Source organism: Pelecanus crispus, chromosome Z (assembly GCF_030463565.1).
Source record: "Pelecanus crispus isolate bPelCri1 chromosome Z, bPelCri1.pri, whole genome shotgun sequence".
Taxonomy (NCBI): domain Eukaryota; kingdom Metazoa; phylum Chordata; class Aves; order Pelecaniformes; family Pelecanidae; genus Pelecanus; species Pelecanus crispus.
Genome location: NC_134676.1, coordinates 10,457,683 through 10,472,416, shown reverse-complemented (window position 1 = coordinate 10,472,416; position 14,734 = coordinate 10,457,683). Strand labels below are relative to the sequence as shown.

Genomic DNA, 14,734 nt, shown 5'->3' with positions numbered 1-14,734 from the left:
ACCCTGACGGTAGAAAACGTCTTCCTTGCGTGTAGGCTGCATCTGCCCTCTTTCGGCTTAAAACACCTCCCCCTCGTGCGGTCGCTCCAGGCGCTATCGAAAAGCCTGTCGGCAGCTTTGTTGCGAGCCCCGTTTAGGTATTGAAAGGCCGCAGGGAGGTCTCCCCGGAGCCTTGCCTTCTGCAGGCTGAAGAAGCCCAACTGTGTCAGCCTTTCCTTGTAGCAGGAGAGGTGTTCCACCCTCTGATGACGCTTGTGGCCCTCCTGTGCTGGAGGCCGAGGTGGTTGAGCAGGTGGGTGTCGTCCTTGTAGTGAGGACGATCTCGAGAGCTGCTGCTCAGTGGGTCTAAAGCGGTCTGGAAGGGGGTAAGTGTGGAGGAGACGAGGGCCGAGGAGAGGATTCTGCTGCGGATGGCTAAAGCCTGTCGGAGGTTTTTCAGAGAGGCTGAGTGAGGAAGGTGCCTGGTTGGGGAGGCGGCAAAGAGAAGAGTGGGCACGGGATGTGCAGAGCCCTGTTTGGCGCGGGGCTTGGAGTAGGTGTTGAGTGGAGGTGTCTTGCCCCCCGCCAGGCCAAAGGCTCGTTCCCGTGGTTGTGAGGCAAGAGGCAGTGGCAAGCTTTTTGCAACGGGTCTTTATTGTCGGTCAAATAAATAGGTGAATAAATAGATAGAAAGCATTGTCAAAATAAATAGGGTAAGTTCTATAAATAGAGGAGGAGTCGGTGGAGGCTGAGGGTGCAGGGCCGTCCTTGGAGCGCCCCTGTGCGCGGGCGAGGGGAGGCGGGAGGCCAGAGGTGGGGCTGGGGCGGTGGTCCAGAAGTGGCGTGGTGGTGGGTGGTGGTGTGTGGGGCCGTGCGGGTCGTGTCGGGGTGTTTGGGCTAATTGGGCGTGGAGCGGGTGAGGTTGTGGAGGCGTTGGAAGCAGAGGCGAGCTTCGAGGCAGACGTGGTCCCAGGCGCAGGCGCTGTGGTTGTGGGTGCGGAGGAAGTCGCGGATGCGCCCAAAGTACTTTTCGATGCCGAGCAGCAGGTTGCGGGGCCCTTGGCCTTGGGAGAGCGTGGGGTTGGCTGGCGGGCATTGCTGGAGCTGCTGGATGCGGTGGTGGAGGCCGCTGAGGAGTTGCCGTCGTGCCGTGGCGTCCCAGTGCTGTGGGGTGTTGGGTCCGCTGAGGGTGTCGAAGAGGTGCTGGAGGATGCGGAGGGCGGTGGCGTCGGCTTGCTGCGGGTGGCTGGCGTGGAGGAGGGTGTCGGGGAAGGGGAAGGGGGCGTGCTGGTGGTGGCATGTCTGCGGCGGGCTGGGAGCCATGTGCTGGAGGAGCCGGAGGCCGTGCCAGGGGAAGGTGGTGTCTCGGGGACGCAGGTGTTGGCAGGCGAGGGCGGAGGCGAGAGCCGTGAGGAGGAGCAGGAGCGCCGGGGCGCCGTGCGGCAGGCGGGGCTGTGGGGTTGCGGGCGCAGCCATGGTGGGGCTGTGGGTGGTGCTGGGCAGGAGCGCGGTGAGGCTTGCTGGTGGTGCGGGTGGGCGCCGTGCTTGGGGTGCTGCCGGGTGGCCGGCTTTATGTGGCGCGTCGGCTTTCCCTTCCTCGCTTTCTGAGTGCAGCGAGTTTCCGTCTGTGGTTTTCGTTTTTGGCCGGTGGCTGTGGTGGTCGTGGGGAAGTGCGTTGTCGGGGTGGCCGTGCGTGGGGAGGTGGTCTGTGGTGGTTGCGTGGGGGATGCGAAAGCGCTGGGGCAGAGGCCTTGTGGGCAGCTGTGTCGGGGCGGTGTGTGAGGGTTTCCCTGCTGCCCGCGGGGCGAGCTGTGGTGGCTGTTTTCTGGAGGGGAGTGAGGTTTGCCTTCCTGCCGCGGTGTCTTTTCCGGCTGTAGCGGGCTGGTGTTGGTTGTGGTGTGTTTTGCTTTCGCTTGGGGCTCGCCGTTGTTTCCATCTTAGCTGGTGTTGTCTTTTTGTGGCGGGAAGGGTTGGGAAGTGATGTCGCTTGGCAGAGCCTGGGGAGAGCCCCTGCTGGAGCGCGGGCCTGGGGGTGGCGTGGGCGGCTTGCGAGGCGGTGGCTGTGGGTGTAGGCACTTGAGGGTTGGCTGTGTTTGCGGCTGGAGCTGCCCCAGGTCCTGCATTTGAAGCTGATGAGGATGGGGAGGAAAGGCTTGAGGAGCAAGGGAAGGGCTTTGCCGCCGCCGCCGCCGCTGCTGCTGCTGCGCTGGGTCGCTGTCTGTGTTGCGGCGCGTGTGCCCCTGTAGCAGGGGTCCTGTTGTGTTTTGTCGTCCTCCTTTGCGTGAGGTGTCTGGAGAGCAAAGAAGACAATGTCCCCCGTGAGCGAAGGGTCTTGCGTTTGGGCTGGCGTGAGCCCCGGCGGCCCTGGAGGAGGGGTGTGCAAGAGTCCTGTGGCGGTGGAGCCGAGCCGGCTGATGTAGTTCTAGAGCTGTGGTGGGAGGAGGAGGAGGAGGAGCTGGGGGTTGCACTCGCTGAGGTTTCTGGGTCCCTTGCAACAGCAAGGGTCATGGCATGATAGAATCGTTTAGGTTGGAAAAGACCTTTAAGATCACGCAGTCCAACCGTTAACCTAAGACTCCCAAGTCCACCACTAAACGGTTTCAGGGCAGAGTAATAATTTCACGTTTCCTGGCTTGGTGGCTGGATTATCTTTTACTGCAAGTAAAAACTAGGAGTCGTTAAGGTTGGAAAGGATCTCCAAGATCAGCAGTGCAAGCCTCAACCCAACACCGCCGTGCCTACTAAACCGTGTCCCAGAGTGCCACGTCTAGGCGTGTTTTGAAGAGGCGCGGGGATGGTGACTCCACCGCCTCTCTGGGCAGCCTGTTCCAATGCTTGAGCACTCTTTCCGTGAAGAAATTTTTTGTGCTAGCCGAGCTAAACCTCCTGCAGCGCAGCTTGAGGCCGTTTCCTCTCGTCCTGGCGCCACCTCCTTGGGAGAAGAGACCAACAGCCACCTGGCTACAGCCTCCGTTCGGGTGGTTGTGGAGAGCGACCTTATGGTCTCCGCTCGGCCTCGTCTTCTCCAGACGAAAGAATCCCAGTTCCCTGAGCAGCGGCTCCTCATAAGACTTGCTCTCCAGAGCCTTCAGCGGCTTCGTTGCCCTTCCCTGGCCACGCTGCAGCACCTCAATGTCTTTCCTGGAGTGAGGGGCCCAAAACCGGACACGGTATTTGAGGTGCGTCCTCACCAGTGCCGAGTACAGGGGGACGATCGCTTCCCTGCTCCTGCTGGCCACGCTGTTCCCGACAGAAGCCAGGATGCCGTTGGCCGCCTTGGCCAGGTGGGCACACTGCTGGCTCCTGTTGAGCCGGCTGTCGAGGGACACCGCCAGGTCCTTTTGCGCCGGGCAGCTTTCCAGCCCCTGTTCCCCAAGGCTGTGGCGTTGCATGGGGTCACGTTGCGCTCGTGCGAGAGGCGCTGCCAGGTGTTTTCTGAAAGCTTTTGGAGCGGGGGAAAGATGTGTGTGGCGGTGGTGGCAGGGCGGTGGCGGGCTGGGAGCCACGGTGTTGTCAGGCAGCGTTGCGTTGGTGGGTGCCGTGCTTGGGGTGCTGGCACGTGGCGTAGGTGGGTGCCGTCACTGGAGGAGGTGGGCTGACGTTGGAGGTCGGTGGCTGGACCTTGTCGCTGTTGCCCTGGAAGAGTTGGTGCTGCGAGGTGTTTTCTAGCAGCGCAACGAGAGGGTTGTCGTGAGAAATGGCCAAAGCGTGGAGAGCAGGGGACCTGGGGCTGGTGAAAGCGATCTGTGCCGTGCCGGCCCTGCATCGAATCGTCGCGGGGTGTGGGTTGGGAGGGACCTTTAAAGGTGATGTGGTCCGACGCCCCAGCCATGAGGTGGGGACGTGTTTGACTCGATGAGGCTGCTCAGAGCCCCGTGCAAGCTGAGCTTGAACGTTTCCGGGGACGGGGCACCTACCGCGTGTGTGCCCGCGTTTCAGCACCCTGACGGTAGAAAACGTCTTCCTTGCGTGTAGGCTGCATCTGCCCTCTTTCGGCTTAAAACACCTCCCCCTCGTGCGGTCGCTCCAGGCGCTATCGAAAAGCCTGTCGGCAGCTTTGTTGCGAGCCCCGTTTAGGTATTGAAAGGCCGCAGGGAGGTCTCCCCGGAGCCTTGCCTTCTGCAGGCTGAAGAAGCCCAACTGTGTCAGCCTTTCCTTGTAGCAGGAGAGGTGTTCCACCCTCTGATGACGCTTGTGGCCCTCCTGTGCTGGAGGCCGAGGTGGTTGAGCAGGTGGGTGTCGTCCTTGTAGTGAGGACGATCTCGAGAGCTGCTGCTCAGTGGGTCTAAAGCGGTCTGGAAGGGGGTAAGTGTGGAGGAGACGAGGGCCGAGGAGAGGATTCTGCTGCGGATGGCTAAAGCCTGTCGGAGGTTTTTCAGAGAGGCTGAGTGAGGAAGGTGCCTGGTTGGGGAGGCGGCAAAGAGAAGAGTGGGCACGGGATGTGCAGAGCCCTGTTTGGCGCGGGGCTTGGAGTAGGTGTTGAGTGGAGGTGTCTTGCCCCCCGCCAGGCCAAAGGCTCGTTCCCGTGGTTGTGAGGCAAGAGGCAGTGGCAAGCTTTTTGCAACGGGTCTTTATTGTCGGTCAAATAAATAGGTGAATAAATAGATAGAAAGCATTGTCAAAATAAATAGGGTAAGTTCTATAAATAGAGGAGGAGTCGGTGGAGGCTGAGGGTGCAGGGCCGTCCTTGGAGCGCCCCTGTGCGCGGGCGAGGGGAGGCGGGAGGCCAGAGGTGGGGCTGGGGCGGTGGTCCAGAAGTGGCGTGGTGGTGGGTGGTGGTGTGTGGGGCCGTGCGGGTCGTGTCGGGGTGTTTGGGCTAATTGGGCGTGGAGCGGGTGAGGTTGTGGAGGCGTTGGAAGCAGAGGCGAGCTTCGAGGCAGACGTGGTCCCAGGCGCAGGCGCTGTGGTTGTGGGTGCGGAGGAAGTCGCGGATGCGCCCAAAGTACTTTTCGATGCCGAGCAGCAGGTTGCGGGGCCCTTGGCCTTGGGAGAGCGTGGGGTTGGCTGGCGGGCATTGCTGGAGCTGCTGGATGCGGTGGTGGAGGCCGCTGAGGAGTTGCCGTCGTGCCGTGGCGTCCCAGTGCTGTGGGGTGTTGGGTCCGCTGAGGGTGTCGAAGAGGTGCTGGAGGATGCGGAGGGCGGTGGCGTCGGCTTGCTGCGGGTGGCTGGCGTGGAGGAGGGTGTCGGGGAAGGGGAAGGGGGCGTGCTGGTGGTGGCATGTCTGCGGCGGGCTGGGAGCCATGTGCTGGAGGAGCCGGAGGCCGTGCCAGGGGAAGGTGGTGTCTCGGGGACGCAGGTGTTGGCAGGCGAGGGCGGAGGCGAGAGCCGTGAGGAGGAGCAGGAGCGCCGGGGCGCCGTGCGGCAGGCGGGGCTGTGGGGTTGCGGGCGCAGCCATGGTGGGGCTGTGGGTGGTGCTGGGCAGGAGCGCGGTGAGGCTTGCTGGTGGTGCGGGTGGGCGCCGTGCTTGGGGTGCTGCCGGGTGGCCGGCTTTATGTGGCGCGTCGGCTTTCCCTTCCTCGCTTTCTGAGTGCAGCGAGTTTCCGTCTGTGGTTTTCGTTTTTGGCCGGTGGCTGTGGTGGTCGTGGGGAAGTGCGTTGTCGGGGTGGCCGTGCGTGGGGAGGTGGTCTGTGGTGGTTGCGTGGGGGATGCGAAAGCGCTGGGGCAGAGGCCTTGTGGGCAGCTGTGTCGGGGCGGTGTGTGAGGGTTTCCCTGCTGCCCGCGGGGCGAGCTGTGGTGGCTGTTTTCTGGAGGGGAGTGAGGTTTGCCTTCCTGCCGCGGTGTCTTTTCCGGCTGTAGCGGGCTGGTGTTGGTTGTGGTGTGTTTTGCTTTCGCTTGGGGCTCGCCGTTGTTTCCATCTTAGCTGGTGTTGTCTTTTTGTGGCGGGAAGGGTTGGGAAGTGATGTCGCTTGGCAGAGCCTGGGGAGAGCCCCTGCTGGAGCGCGGGCCTGGGGGTGGCGTGGGCGGCTTGCGAGGCGGTGGCTGTGGGTGTAGGCACTTGAGGGTTGGCTGTGTTTGCGGCTGGAGCTGCCCCAGGTCCTGCATTTGAAGCTGATGAGGATGGGGAGGAAAGGCTTGAGGAGCAAGGGAAGGGCTTTGCCGCCGCCGCCGCCGCCGCCGCTGCTGCTGCTGCGCTGGGTCGCTGTCTGTGTTGCGGCGCGTGTGCCCCTGTAGCAGGGGTCCTGTTGTGTTTTGTCGTCCTCCTTTGCGTGAGGTGTCTGGAGAGCAAAGAAGACAATGTCCCCCGTGAGCGAAGGGTCTTGCGTTTGGGCTGGCGTGAGCCCCGGCGGCCCTGGAGGAGGGGTGTGCAAGAGTCCTGTGGCGGTGGAGCCGAGCCGGCTGATGTAGTTCTAGAGCTGTGGTGGGAGGAGGAGGAGGAGGAGCTGGGGGTTGCACTCGCTGAGGTTTCTGGGTCCCTTGCAACAGCAAGGGTCATGGCATGATAGAATCGTTTAGGTTGGAAAAGACCTTTAAGATCACGCAGTCCAACCGTTAACCTAAGACTCCCAAGTCCACCACTAAACGGTTTCAGGGCAGAGTAATAATTTCACGTTTCCTGGCTTGGTGGCTGGATTATCTTTTACTGCAAGTAAAAACTAGGAGTCGTTAAGGTTGGAAAGGATCTCCAAGATCAGCAGTGCAAGCCTCAACCCAACACCGCCGTGCCTACTAAACCGTGTCCCAGAGTGCCACGTCTAGGCGTGTTTTGAAGAGGCGCGGGGATGGTGACTCCACCGCCTCTCTGGGCAGCCTGTTCCAATGCTTGAGCACTCTTTCCGTGAAGAAATTTTTTGTGCTAGCCAAGCTAAACCTCCCGCAGCGCAGCTTGAGGCCGTTTCCTCTCGTCCTGGCGCCACCTCCTTGGGAGAAGAGACCAACAGCCACCTGGCTACAGCCTCCGTTCGGGTGGTTGTGGAGAGCGACCTTATGGTCTCCGCTCGGCCTCGTCTTCTCCAGACGAAAGAATCCCAGTTCCCTGAGCAGCGGCTCCTCATAAGACTTGCTCTCCAGAGCCTTCAGCGGCTTCGTTGCCCTTCCCTGGCCACGCTGCAGCACCTCAATGTCTTTCCTGGAGTGAGGGGCCCAAAACCGGACACGGTATTTGAGGTGCGTCCTCACCAGTGCCGAGTACAGGGGGACGATCGCTTCCCTGCTCCTGCTGGCCACGCTGTTCCCGACAGAAGCCAGGATGCCGTTGGCCGCCTTGGCCAGGTGGGCACACTGCTGGCTCCTGTTGAGCCGGCTGTCGAGGGACACCGCCAGGTCCTTTTGCGCCGGGCAGCTTTCCAGCCCCTGTTCCCCAAGGCTGTGGCGTTGCATGGGGTCACGTTGCGCTCGTGCGAGAGGCGCTGCCAGGTGTTTTCTGAAAGCTTTTGGAGCGGGGGAAAGATGTGTGTGGCGGTGGTGGCAGGGCGGTGGCGGGCTGGGAGCCACGGTGTTGTCAGGCAGCGTTGCGTTGGTGGGTGCCGTGCTTGGGGTGCTGGCACGTGGCGTAGGTGGGTGCCGTCACTGGAGGAGGTGGGCTGACGTTGGAGGTCGGTGGCTGGACCTTGTCGCTGTTGCCCTGGAAGAGTTGGTGCTGCGAGGTGTTTTCTAGCAGCGCAACGAGAGGGTTGTCGTGAGAAATGGCCAAAGCGTGGAGAGCAGGGGACCTGGGGCTGGTGAAAGCGATCTGTGCCGTGCCGGCCCTGCATCGAATCGTCGCGGGGTGTGGGTTGGGAGGGACCTTTAAAGGTGATGTGGTCCGACGCCCCAGCCATGAGGTGGGGACGTGTTTGACTCGATGAGGCTGCTCAGAGCCCCGTGCAAGCTGAGCTTGAACGTTTCCGGGGACGGGGCACCTACCGCGTGTGTGCCCGCGTTTCAGCACCCTGACGGTAGAAAACGTCTTCCTTGCGTGTAGGCTGCATCTGCCCTCTTTCGGCTTAAAACACCTCCCCCTCGTGCGGTCGCTCCAGGCGCTATCGAAAAGCCTGTCGGCAGCTTTGTTGCGAGCCCCGTTTAGGTATTGAAAGGCCGCAGGGAGGTCTCCCCGGAGCCTTGCCTTCTGCAGGCTGAAGAAGCCCAACTGTGTCAGCCTTTCCTTGTAGCAGGAGAGGTGTTCCACCCTCTGATGACGCTTGTGGCCCTCCTGTGCTGGAGGCCGAGGTGGTTGAGCAGGTGGGTGTCGTCCTTGTAGTGAGGACGATCTCGAGAGCTGCTGCTCAGTGGGTCTAAAGCGGTCTGGAAGGGGGTAAGTGTGGAGGAGACGAGGGCCGAGGAGAGGATTCTGCTGCGGATGGCTAAAGCCTGTCGGAGGTTTTTCAGAGAGGCTGAGTGAGGAAGGTGCCTGGTTGGGGAGGCGGCAAAGAGAAGAGTGGGCACGGGATGTGCAGAGCCCTGTTTGGCGCGGGGCTTGGAGTAGGTGTTGAGTGGAGGTGTCTTGCCCCCCGCCAGGCCAAAGGCTCGTTCCCGTGGTTGTGAGGCAAGAGGCAGTGGCAAGCTTTTTGCAACGGGTCTTTATTGTCGGTCAAATAAATAGGTGAATAAATAGATAGAAAGCATTGTCAAAATAAATAGGGTAAGTTCTATAAATAGAGGAGGAGTCGGTGGAGGCTGAGGGTGCAGGGCCGTCCTTGGAGCGCCCCTGTGCGCGGGCGAGGGGAGGCGGGAGGCCAGAGGTGGGGCTGGGGCGGTGGTCCAGAAGTGGCGTGGTGGTGGGTGGTGGTGTGTGGGGCCGTGCGGGTCGTGTCGGGGTGTTTGGGCTAATTGGGCGTGGAGCGGGTGAGGTTGTGGAGGCGTTGGAAGCAGAGGCGAGCTTCGAGGCAGACGTGGTCCCAGGCGCAGGCGCTGTGGTTGTGGGTGCGGAGGAAGTCGCGGATGCGCCCAAAGTACTTTTCGATGCCGAGCAGCAGGTTGCGGGGCCCTTGGCCTTGGGAGAGCGTGGGGTTGGCTGGCGGGCATTGCTGGAGCTGCTGGATGCGGTGGTGGAGGCCGCTGAGGAGTTGCCGTCGTGCCGTGGCGTCCCAGTGCTGTGGGGTGTTGGGTCCGCTGAGGGTGTCGAAGAGGTGCTGGAGGATGCGGAGGGCGGTGGCGTCGGCTTGCTGCGGGTGGCTGGCGTGGAGGAGGGTGTCGGGGAAGGGGAAGGGGGCGTGCTGGTGGTGGCATGTCTGCGGCGGGCTGGGAGCCATGTGCTGGAGGAGCCGGAGGCCGTGCCAGGGGAAGGTGGTGTCTCGGGGACGCAGGTGTTGGCAGGCGAGGGCGGAGGCGAGAGCCGTGAGGAGGAGCAGGAGCGCCGGGGCGCCGTGCGGCAGGCGGGGCTGTGGGGTTGCGGGCGCAGCCATGGTGGGGCTGTGGGTGGTGCTGGGCAGGAGCGCGGTGAGGCTTGCTGGTGGTGCGGGTGGGCGCCGTGCTTGGGGTGCTGCCGGGTGGCCGGCTTTATGTGGCGCGTCGGCTTTCCCTTCCTCGCTTTCTGAGTGCAGCGAGTTTCCGTCTGTGGTTTTCGTTTTTGGCCGGTGGCTGTGGTGGTCGTGGGGAAGTGCGTTGTCGGGGTGGCCGTGCGTGGGGAGGTGGTCTGTGGTGGTTGCGTGGGGGATGCGAAAGCGCTGGGGCAGAGGCCTTGTGGGCAGCTGTGTCGGGGCGGTGTGTGAGGGTTTCCCTGCTGCCCGCGGGGCGAGCTGTGGTGGCTGTTTTCTGGAGGGGAGTGAGGTTTGCCTTCCTGCCGCGGTGTCTTTTCCGGCTGTAGCGGGCTGGTGTTGGTTGTGGTGTGTTTTGCTTTCGCTTGGGGCTCGCCGTTGTTTCCATCTTAGCTGGTGTTGTCTTTTTGTGGCGGGAAGGGTTGGGAAGTGATGTCGCTTGGCAGAGCCTGGGGAGAGCCCCTGCTGGAGCGCGGGCCTGGGGGTGGCGTGGGCGGCTTGCGAGGCGGTGGCTGTGGGTGTAGGCACTTGAGGGTTGGCTGTGTTTGCGGCTGGAGCTGCCCCAGGTCCTGCATTTGAAGCTGATGAGGATGGGGAGGAAAGGCTTGAGGAGCAAGGGAAGGGCTTTGCCGCCGCCGCCGCCGCCGCCGCTGCTGCTGCTGCGCTGGGTCGCTGTCTGTGTTGCGGCGCGTGTGCCCCTGTAGCAGGGGTCCTGTTGTGTTTTGTCGTCCTCCTTTGCGTGAGGTGTCTGGAGAGCAAAGAAGACAATGTCCCCCGTGAGCGAAGGGTCTTGCGTTTGGGCTGGCGTGAGCCCCGGCGGCCCTGGAGGAGGGGTGTGCAAGAGTCCTGTGGCGGTGGAGCCGAGCCGGCTGATGTAGTTCTAGAGCTGTGGTGGGAGGAGGAGGAGGAGGAGCTGGGGGTTGCACTCGCTGAGGTTTCTGGGTCCCTTGCAACAGCAAGGGTCATGGCATGATAGAATCGTTTAGGTTGGAAAAGACCTTTAAGATCACGCAGTCCAACCGTTAACCTAAGACTCCCAAGTCCACCACTAAACGGTTTCAGGGCAGAGTAATAATTTCACGTTTCCTGGCTTGGTGGCTGGATTATCTTTTACTGCAAGTAAAAACTAGGAGTCGTTAAGGTTGGAAAGGATCTCCAAGATCAGCAGTGCAAGCCTCAACCCAACACCGCCGTGCCTACTAAACCGTGTCCCAGAGTGCCACGTCTAGGCGTGTTTTGAAGAGGCGCGGGGATGGTGACTCCACCGCCTCTCTGGGCAGCCTGTTCCAATGCTTGAGCACTCTTTCCGTGAAGAAATTTTTTGTGCTAGCCAAGCTAAACCTCCCGCAGCGCAGCTTGAGGCCGTTTCCTCTCGTCCTGGCGCCACCTCCTTGGGAGAAGAGACCAACAGCCACCTGGCTACAGCCTCCGTTCGGGTGGTTGTGGAGAGCGACCTTATGGTCTCCGCTCGGCCTCGTCTTCTCCAGACGAAAGAATCCCAGTTCCCTGAGCAGCGGCTCCTCATAAGACTTGCTCTCCAGAGCCTTCAGCGGCTTCGTTGCCCTTCCCTGGCCACGCTGCAGCACCTCAATGTCTTTCCTGGAGTGAGGGGCCCAAAACCGGACACGGTATTTGAGGTGCGTCCTCACCAGTGCCGAGTACAGGGGGACGATCGCTTCCCTGCTCCTGCTGGCCACGCTGTTCCCGACAGAAGCCAGGATGCCGTTGGCCGCCTTGGCCAGGTGGGCACACTGCTGGCTCCTGTTGAGCCGGCTGTCGAGGGACACCGCCAGGTCCTTTTGCACCGGGCAGCTTTCCAGCCCCTGTTCCCCAAGGCTGTGGCGTTGCATGGGGTCACGTTGCGCTCGTGCGAGAGGCGCTGCCAGGTGTTTTCTGAAAGCTTTTGGAGCGGGGGAAAGATGTGTGTGGCGGTGGTGGCAGGGCGGTGGCGGGCTGGGAGCCACGGTGTTGTCAGGCAGCGTTGCGTTGGTGGGTGCCGTGCTTGGGGTGCTGGCACGTGGCGTAGGTGGGTGCCGTCACTGGAGGAGGTGGGCTGACGTTGGAGGTCGGTGGCTGGACCTTGTCGCTGTTGCCCTGGAAGAGTTGGTGCTGCGAGGTGTTTTCTAGCAGCGCAACGAGAGGGTTGTCGTGAGAAATGGCCAAAGCGTGGAGAGCAGGGGACCTGGGGCTGGTGAAAGCGATCTGTGCCATGCCGGCCCTGCATCGAATCGTCGCGGGGTGTGGGTTGGGAGGGACCTTTAAAGGTGATGTGGTCCGACGCCCCAGCCATGAGGTGGGGACGTGTTTGACTCGATGAGGCTGCTCAGAGCCCCGTGCAAGCTGAGCTTGAACGTTTCCGGGGACGGGGCACCTACCGCGTGTGTGCCCGCGTTTCAGCACCCTGACGGTAGAAAACGTCTTCCTTGCGTGTAGGCTGCATCTGCCCTCTTTCGGCTTAAAACACCTCCCCCTCGTGCGGTCGCTCCAGGCGCTATCGAAAAGCCTGTCGGCAGCTTTGTTGCGAGCCCCGTTTAGGTATTGAAAGGCCGCAGGGAGGTCTCCCCGGAGCCTTGCCTTCTGCAGGCTGAAGAAGCCCAACTGTGTCAGCCTTTCCTTGTAGCAGGAGAGGTGTTCCACCCTCTGATGACGCTTGTGGCCCTCCTGTGCTGGAGGCCGAGGTGGTTGAGCAGGTGGGTGTCGTCCTTGTAGTGAGGACGATCTCGAGAGCTGCTGCTCAGTGGGTCTAAAGCGGTCTGGAAGGGGGTAAGTGTGGAGGAGACGAGGGCCGAGGAGAGGATTCTGCTGCGGATGGCTAAAGCCTGTCGGAGGTTTTTCAGAGAGGCTGAGTGAGGAAGGTGCCTGGTTGGGGAGGCGGCAAAGAGAAGAGTGGGCACGGGATGTGCAGAGCCCTGTTTGGCGCGGGGCTTGGAGTAGGTGTTGAGTGGAGGTGTCTTGCCCCCCGCCAGGCCAAAGGCTCGTTCCCGTGGTTGTGAGGCAAGAGGCAGTGGCAAGCTTTTTGCTGTTTGTGGAAGTGCGTTGGTGGGGTGGCCGTGCTTGGGGACGGCGGTGGCGGTGCTTTGCTCGTGCTGTGTTGGCGGGAGGCCGTTTTGGGGGGGGGATGTTTGCTGCAGTGGTGTAGCGGGGGATGTGAGAGAGTAGGGGTAGCGATACATGGGGCAGTTGTGCTGCAGATGTGGGTTTTTTTGTGGTTTCCCTTTTCCGTCCCGGGCAGCTCTTATCCTTTTTGTTTCTCTGAATTTCCCTTCCTGCCCAAGTCTCTTTTCCTTATGTAATGCTCCAGCGTTGGTTGTGGGGTTTTACTTTCGGTACGTTTGTCCTCTTTGTTTTCATATGAATACATTGTTTGCTTTTACATTTTTGGAGATTTGTAAAATTCTGTGTTTCTCGGGAATCTCAGCAGCTCTCCTCAGTCCCGATGTCCTTTGAGGAAGTGGCTCTAGGTCTAAGCACTTTAGCACTGAATGTTTATTGATGAAGCTTCTACAGTCTCTTTGCTTCCCGTTCTTCAGTTTAAACCTCATTGTGATGGGGTGTAAGAAGTCTTTTCTAAGCTGTCGCTTATTGAAGAATGAAGGAGACGCAGCCAGAAGTATTTTTATGTAGCGTGATTTTTGCTATTTTTGCCAGTTCAGGACTTTTTTGTGACCACCGTGTCATTGTGCTGCGCGGAGGAAAAGGTCCTCTACAAAGAATTCCATTTTTCTGATTTCCAGTGTTTGCCTGATGCGACGCGTGTGGTTTTTGTTATGCCCTCATACTACTGGAAGTTCTTGATTTCTCTCTCTGTTTTTGTTGTGGTTTTTGGGCGGGTGTTTTGGTTTTTGGTTTGGTTTCCGCCCGCCCCTCCACTGTTCATGTATCATTTCTTTCCATTTTTTAAGTTTTTTTTTCAATGGCCTGTTTTGCTCTGGAGGTCCTGAGCGCATTCTGGTGGTGTCAGAGGAGGTTGCATATGGCCTTGTCCGGTGATGCTTTTGGATCTCTCTCCAGGGATGGACATCCTACAACCTCCCTGACCTCTCTTCTGGTGTCGCATCGTCTTCATCGTAAAGATGATAATAATGTGTTTCTTCTTTCCTGTTTGAATTCCCCGTGTTCCAGCTTGTGTCATTACCTCTCCTTCTCTGTTTTTATGGCTGCGGAGGGTTTCCTTTCTTCAGCCGCCTCAGAGAAGACAGAGCCAACGAGATCCCCCCTGCCTGGTGTCACAGGGTGTTTCTCATTAGAAGGAACATCAGGAGGACTGTAGTACAACGTGGAAGTTGCATTTTGAGGGGTCCTGCTGTGTTGCTGCCTGTATTTGGTCCTGCTTGTTTTCTCGCTCTCCAGCTGCATGGGAAGTGCCCCTTTGTGTTTGCATGGAGCAGTGTCCTTGCAGTGGTGTGGTGGTGGAGGTGGTGTGACCGAGCGTGGAGAACTACGTCTTTGTCCTGTGCGGGAGGAGGTCGGAGCTGCTGAGCTCTGCTGCTGTTGTCTTGCTCGGACTTAGCCGGGGAGGGCAAAGCACCCGGGTCAGATATTTTTGGGGTGGTGGTTGGAGGGTGAAGGAGCAGCTGGTGCTGGTGGTGCGTGGGCAGTTTCCTTCATGGGGAATGCTGTGCTGGTCTGTGCTGGTTGGTTTGAACCATGTTGGGTGGTGGCGTTGGGGAATGTAGCTTTTTGTTTGCTGAGGATGTGTTGGGACGAAGGCAGCCCAGGCCGATGTGTTCTATGTAGTGAGGCAGGTCGCCACGGCCACTGGTGTGTGAGCACAGGCGGGAGCGTCGTGGGCCAGTTGTGGTCGTTGTCGGAGAGCAATGAGCAGTCCTGGGCACCTTCTGTGTTTTTTGTGGCTTTTTGGCGCTTCTTGGGTGGGGTTAGTAGCACTGGGCTGCTGTGCCTTGTCCAAATCTCCACAGGCCTTGGTGGGTGCCCTCCTTGGCTCTTTGAGGTGCACCTTGTGCATGCCACGCTGCTTGGTCCCAAGCAGTGCTGTGGCATTGCTGAGTGGTTGTTTGTGATGGGGTGGTGGTTTGGAGGTGGCTTTCGTGTCTTGGCAGTGGGAGAGGGTTGGGAAGGGAGAGGGTAGGTGGTGGGAGAGGAGGAGCGTGTAGGGCAGGCGCAGTGTGGGCGAGCGTGTGCTCTCCAGCATCAGCGGGAGATGCCTGTGGGTTTGAAGGACCACGGTGGGTCCCTGCGAGTGGCTGGCCGTTCGAAGCCTTCGACCGGGGCTGGAGGCATTGGTGGGAGGGGCTGCAGGAGGGAAGCTGATCCCTGCCTGCGTGCAGAGACCCTGTCTTTGCCTGTCAGGTGTATGAATGATGACCACCTCTTTTCTTTTTTCTTTGCTTTGTTTTTGCAAA

The 14,734-nt window shown here is 60.4% G+C and overlaps 4 protein-coding genes across 5 annotated transcripts in view; 1 reads left to right on the top strand and 3 right to left on the bottom strand.

Annotated features, from left to right (window-relative positions):
* UBAP2 (ubiquitin associated protein 2) overlaps positions 1-14,734 on the top strand; it is a 248,076-nt gene that overhangs the window by 206,413 nt on the left and 26,929 nt on the right. The window lies entirely within an intron of this gene.
* Positions 877-1,455, bottom strand: LOC142596670 (interferon-like). Its single transcript, XM_075726596.1, has one exon. The coding sequence runs from the start codon at positions 1,453-1,455 to the stop codon at positions 877-879; it is 579 nt and encodes a 192-aa protein (XP_075582711.1).
* LOC142596672 (interferon-like) lies at positions 4,796-5,374 on the bottom strand. Its single transcript, XM_075726598.1, has one exon. The coding sequence runs from the start codon at positions 5,372-5,374 to the stop codon at positions 4,796-4,798; it is 579 nt and encodes a 192-aa protein (XP_075582713.1).
* LOC142596673 (interferon-like) lies at positions 8,721-9,299 on the bottom strand. Its single transcript, XM_075726599.1, has one exon. The coding sequence runs from the start codon at positions 9,297-9,299 to the stop codon at positions 8,721-8,723; it is 579 nt and encodes a 192-aa protein (XP_075582714.1).

Excerpts from the sequence above, each read along its gene's own strand:
- LOC142596672 (XM_075726598.1), bottom strand. The coding sequence starts at position 5,374 with ATGGCTGCGCCCGCAACCCCACAGCCCCGCCTGCCGCACGGCGCCCCG.
- LOC142596673 (XM_075726599.1), bottom strand. The coding sequence starts at position 9,299 with ATGGCTGCGCCCGCAACCCCACAGCCCCGCCTGCCGCACGGCGCCCCG.
- LOC142596670 (XM_075726596.1), bottom strand. The coding sequence starts at position 1,455 with ATGGCTGCGCCCGCAACCCCACAGCCCCGCCTGCCGCACGGCGCCCCG.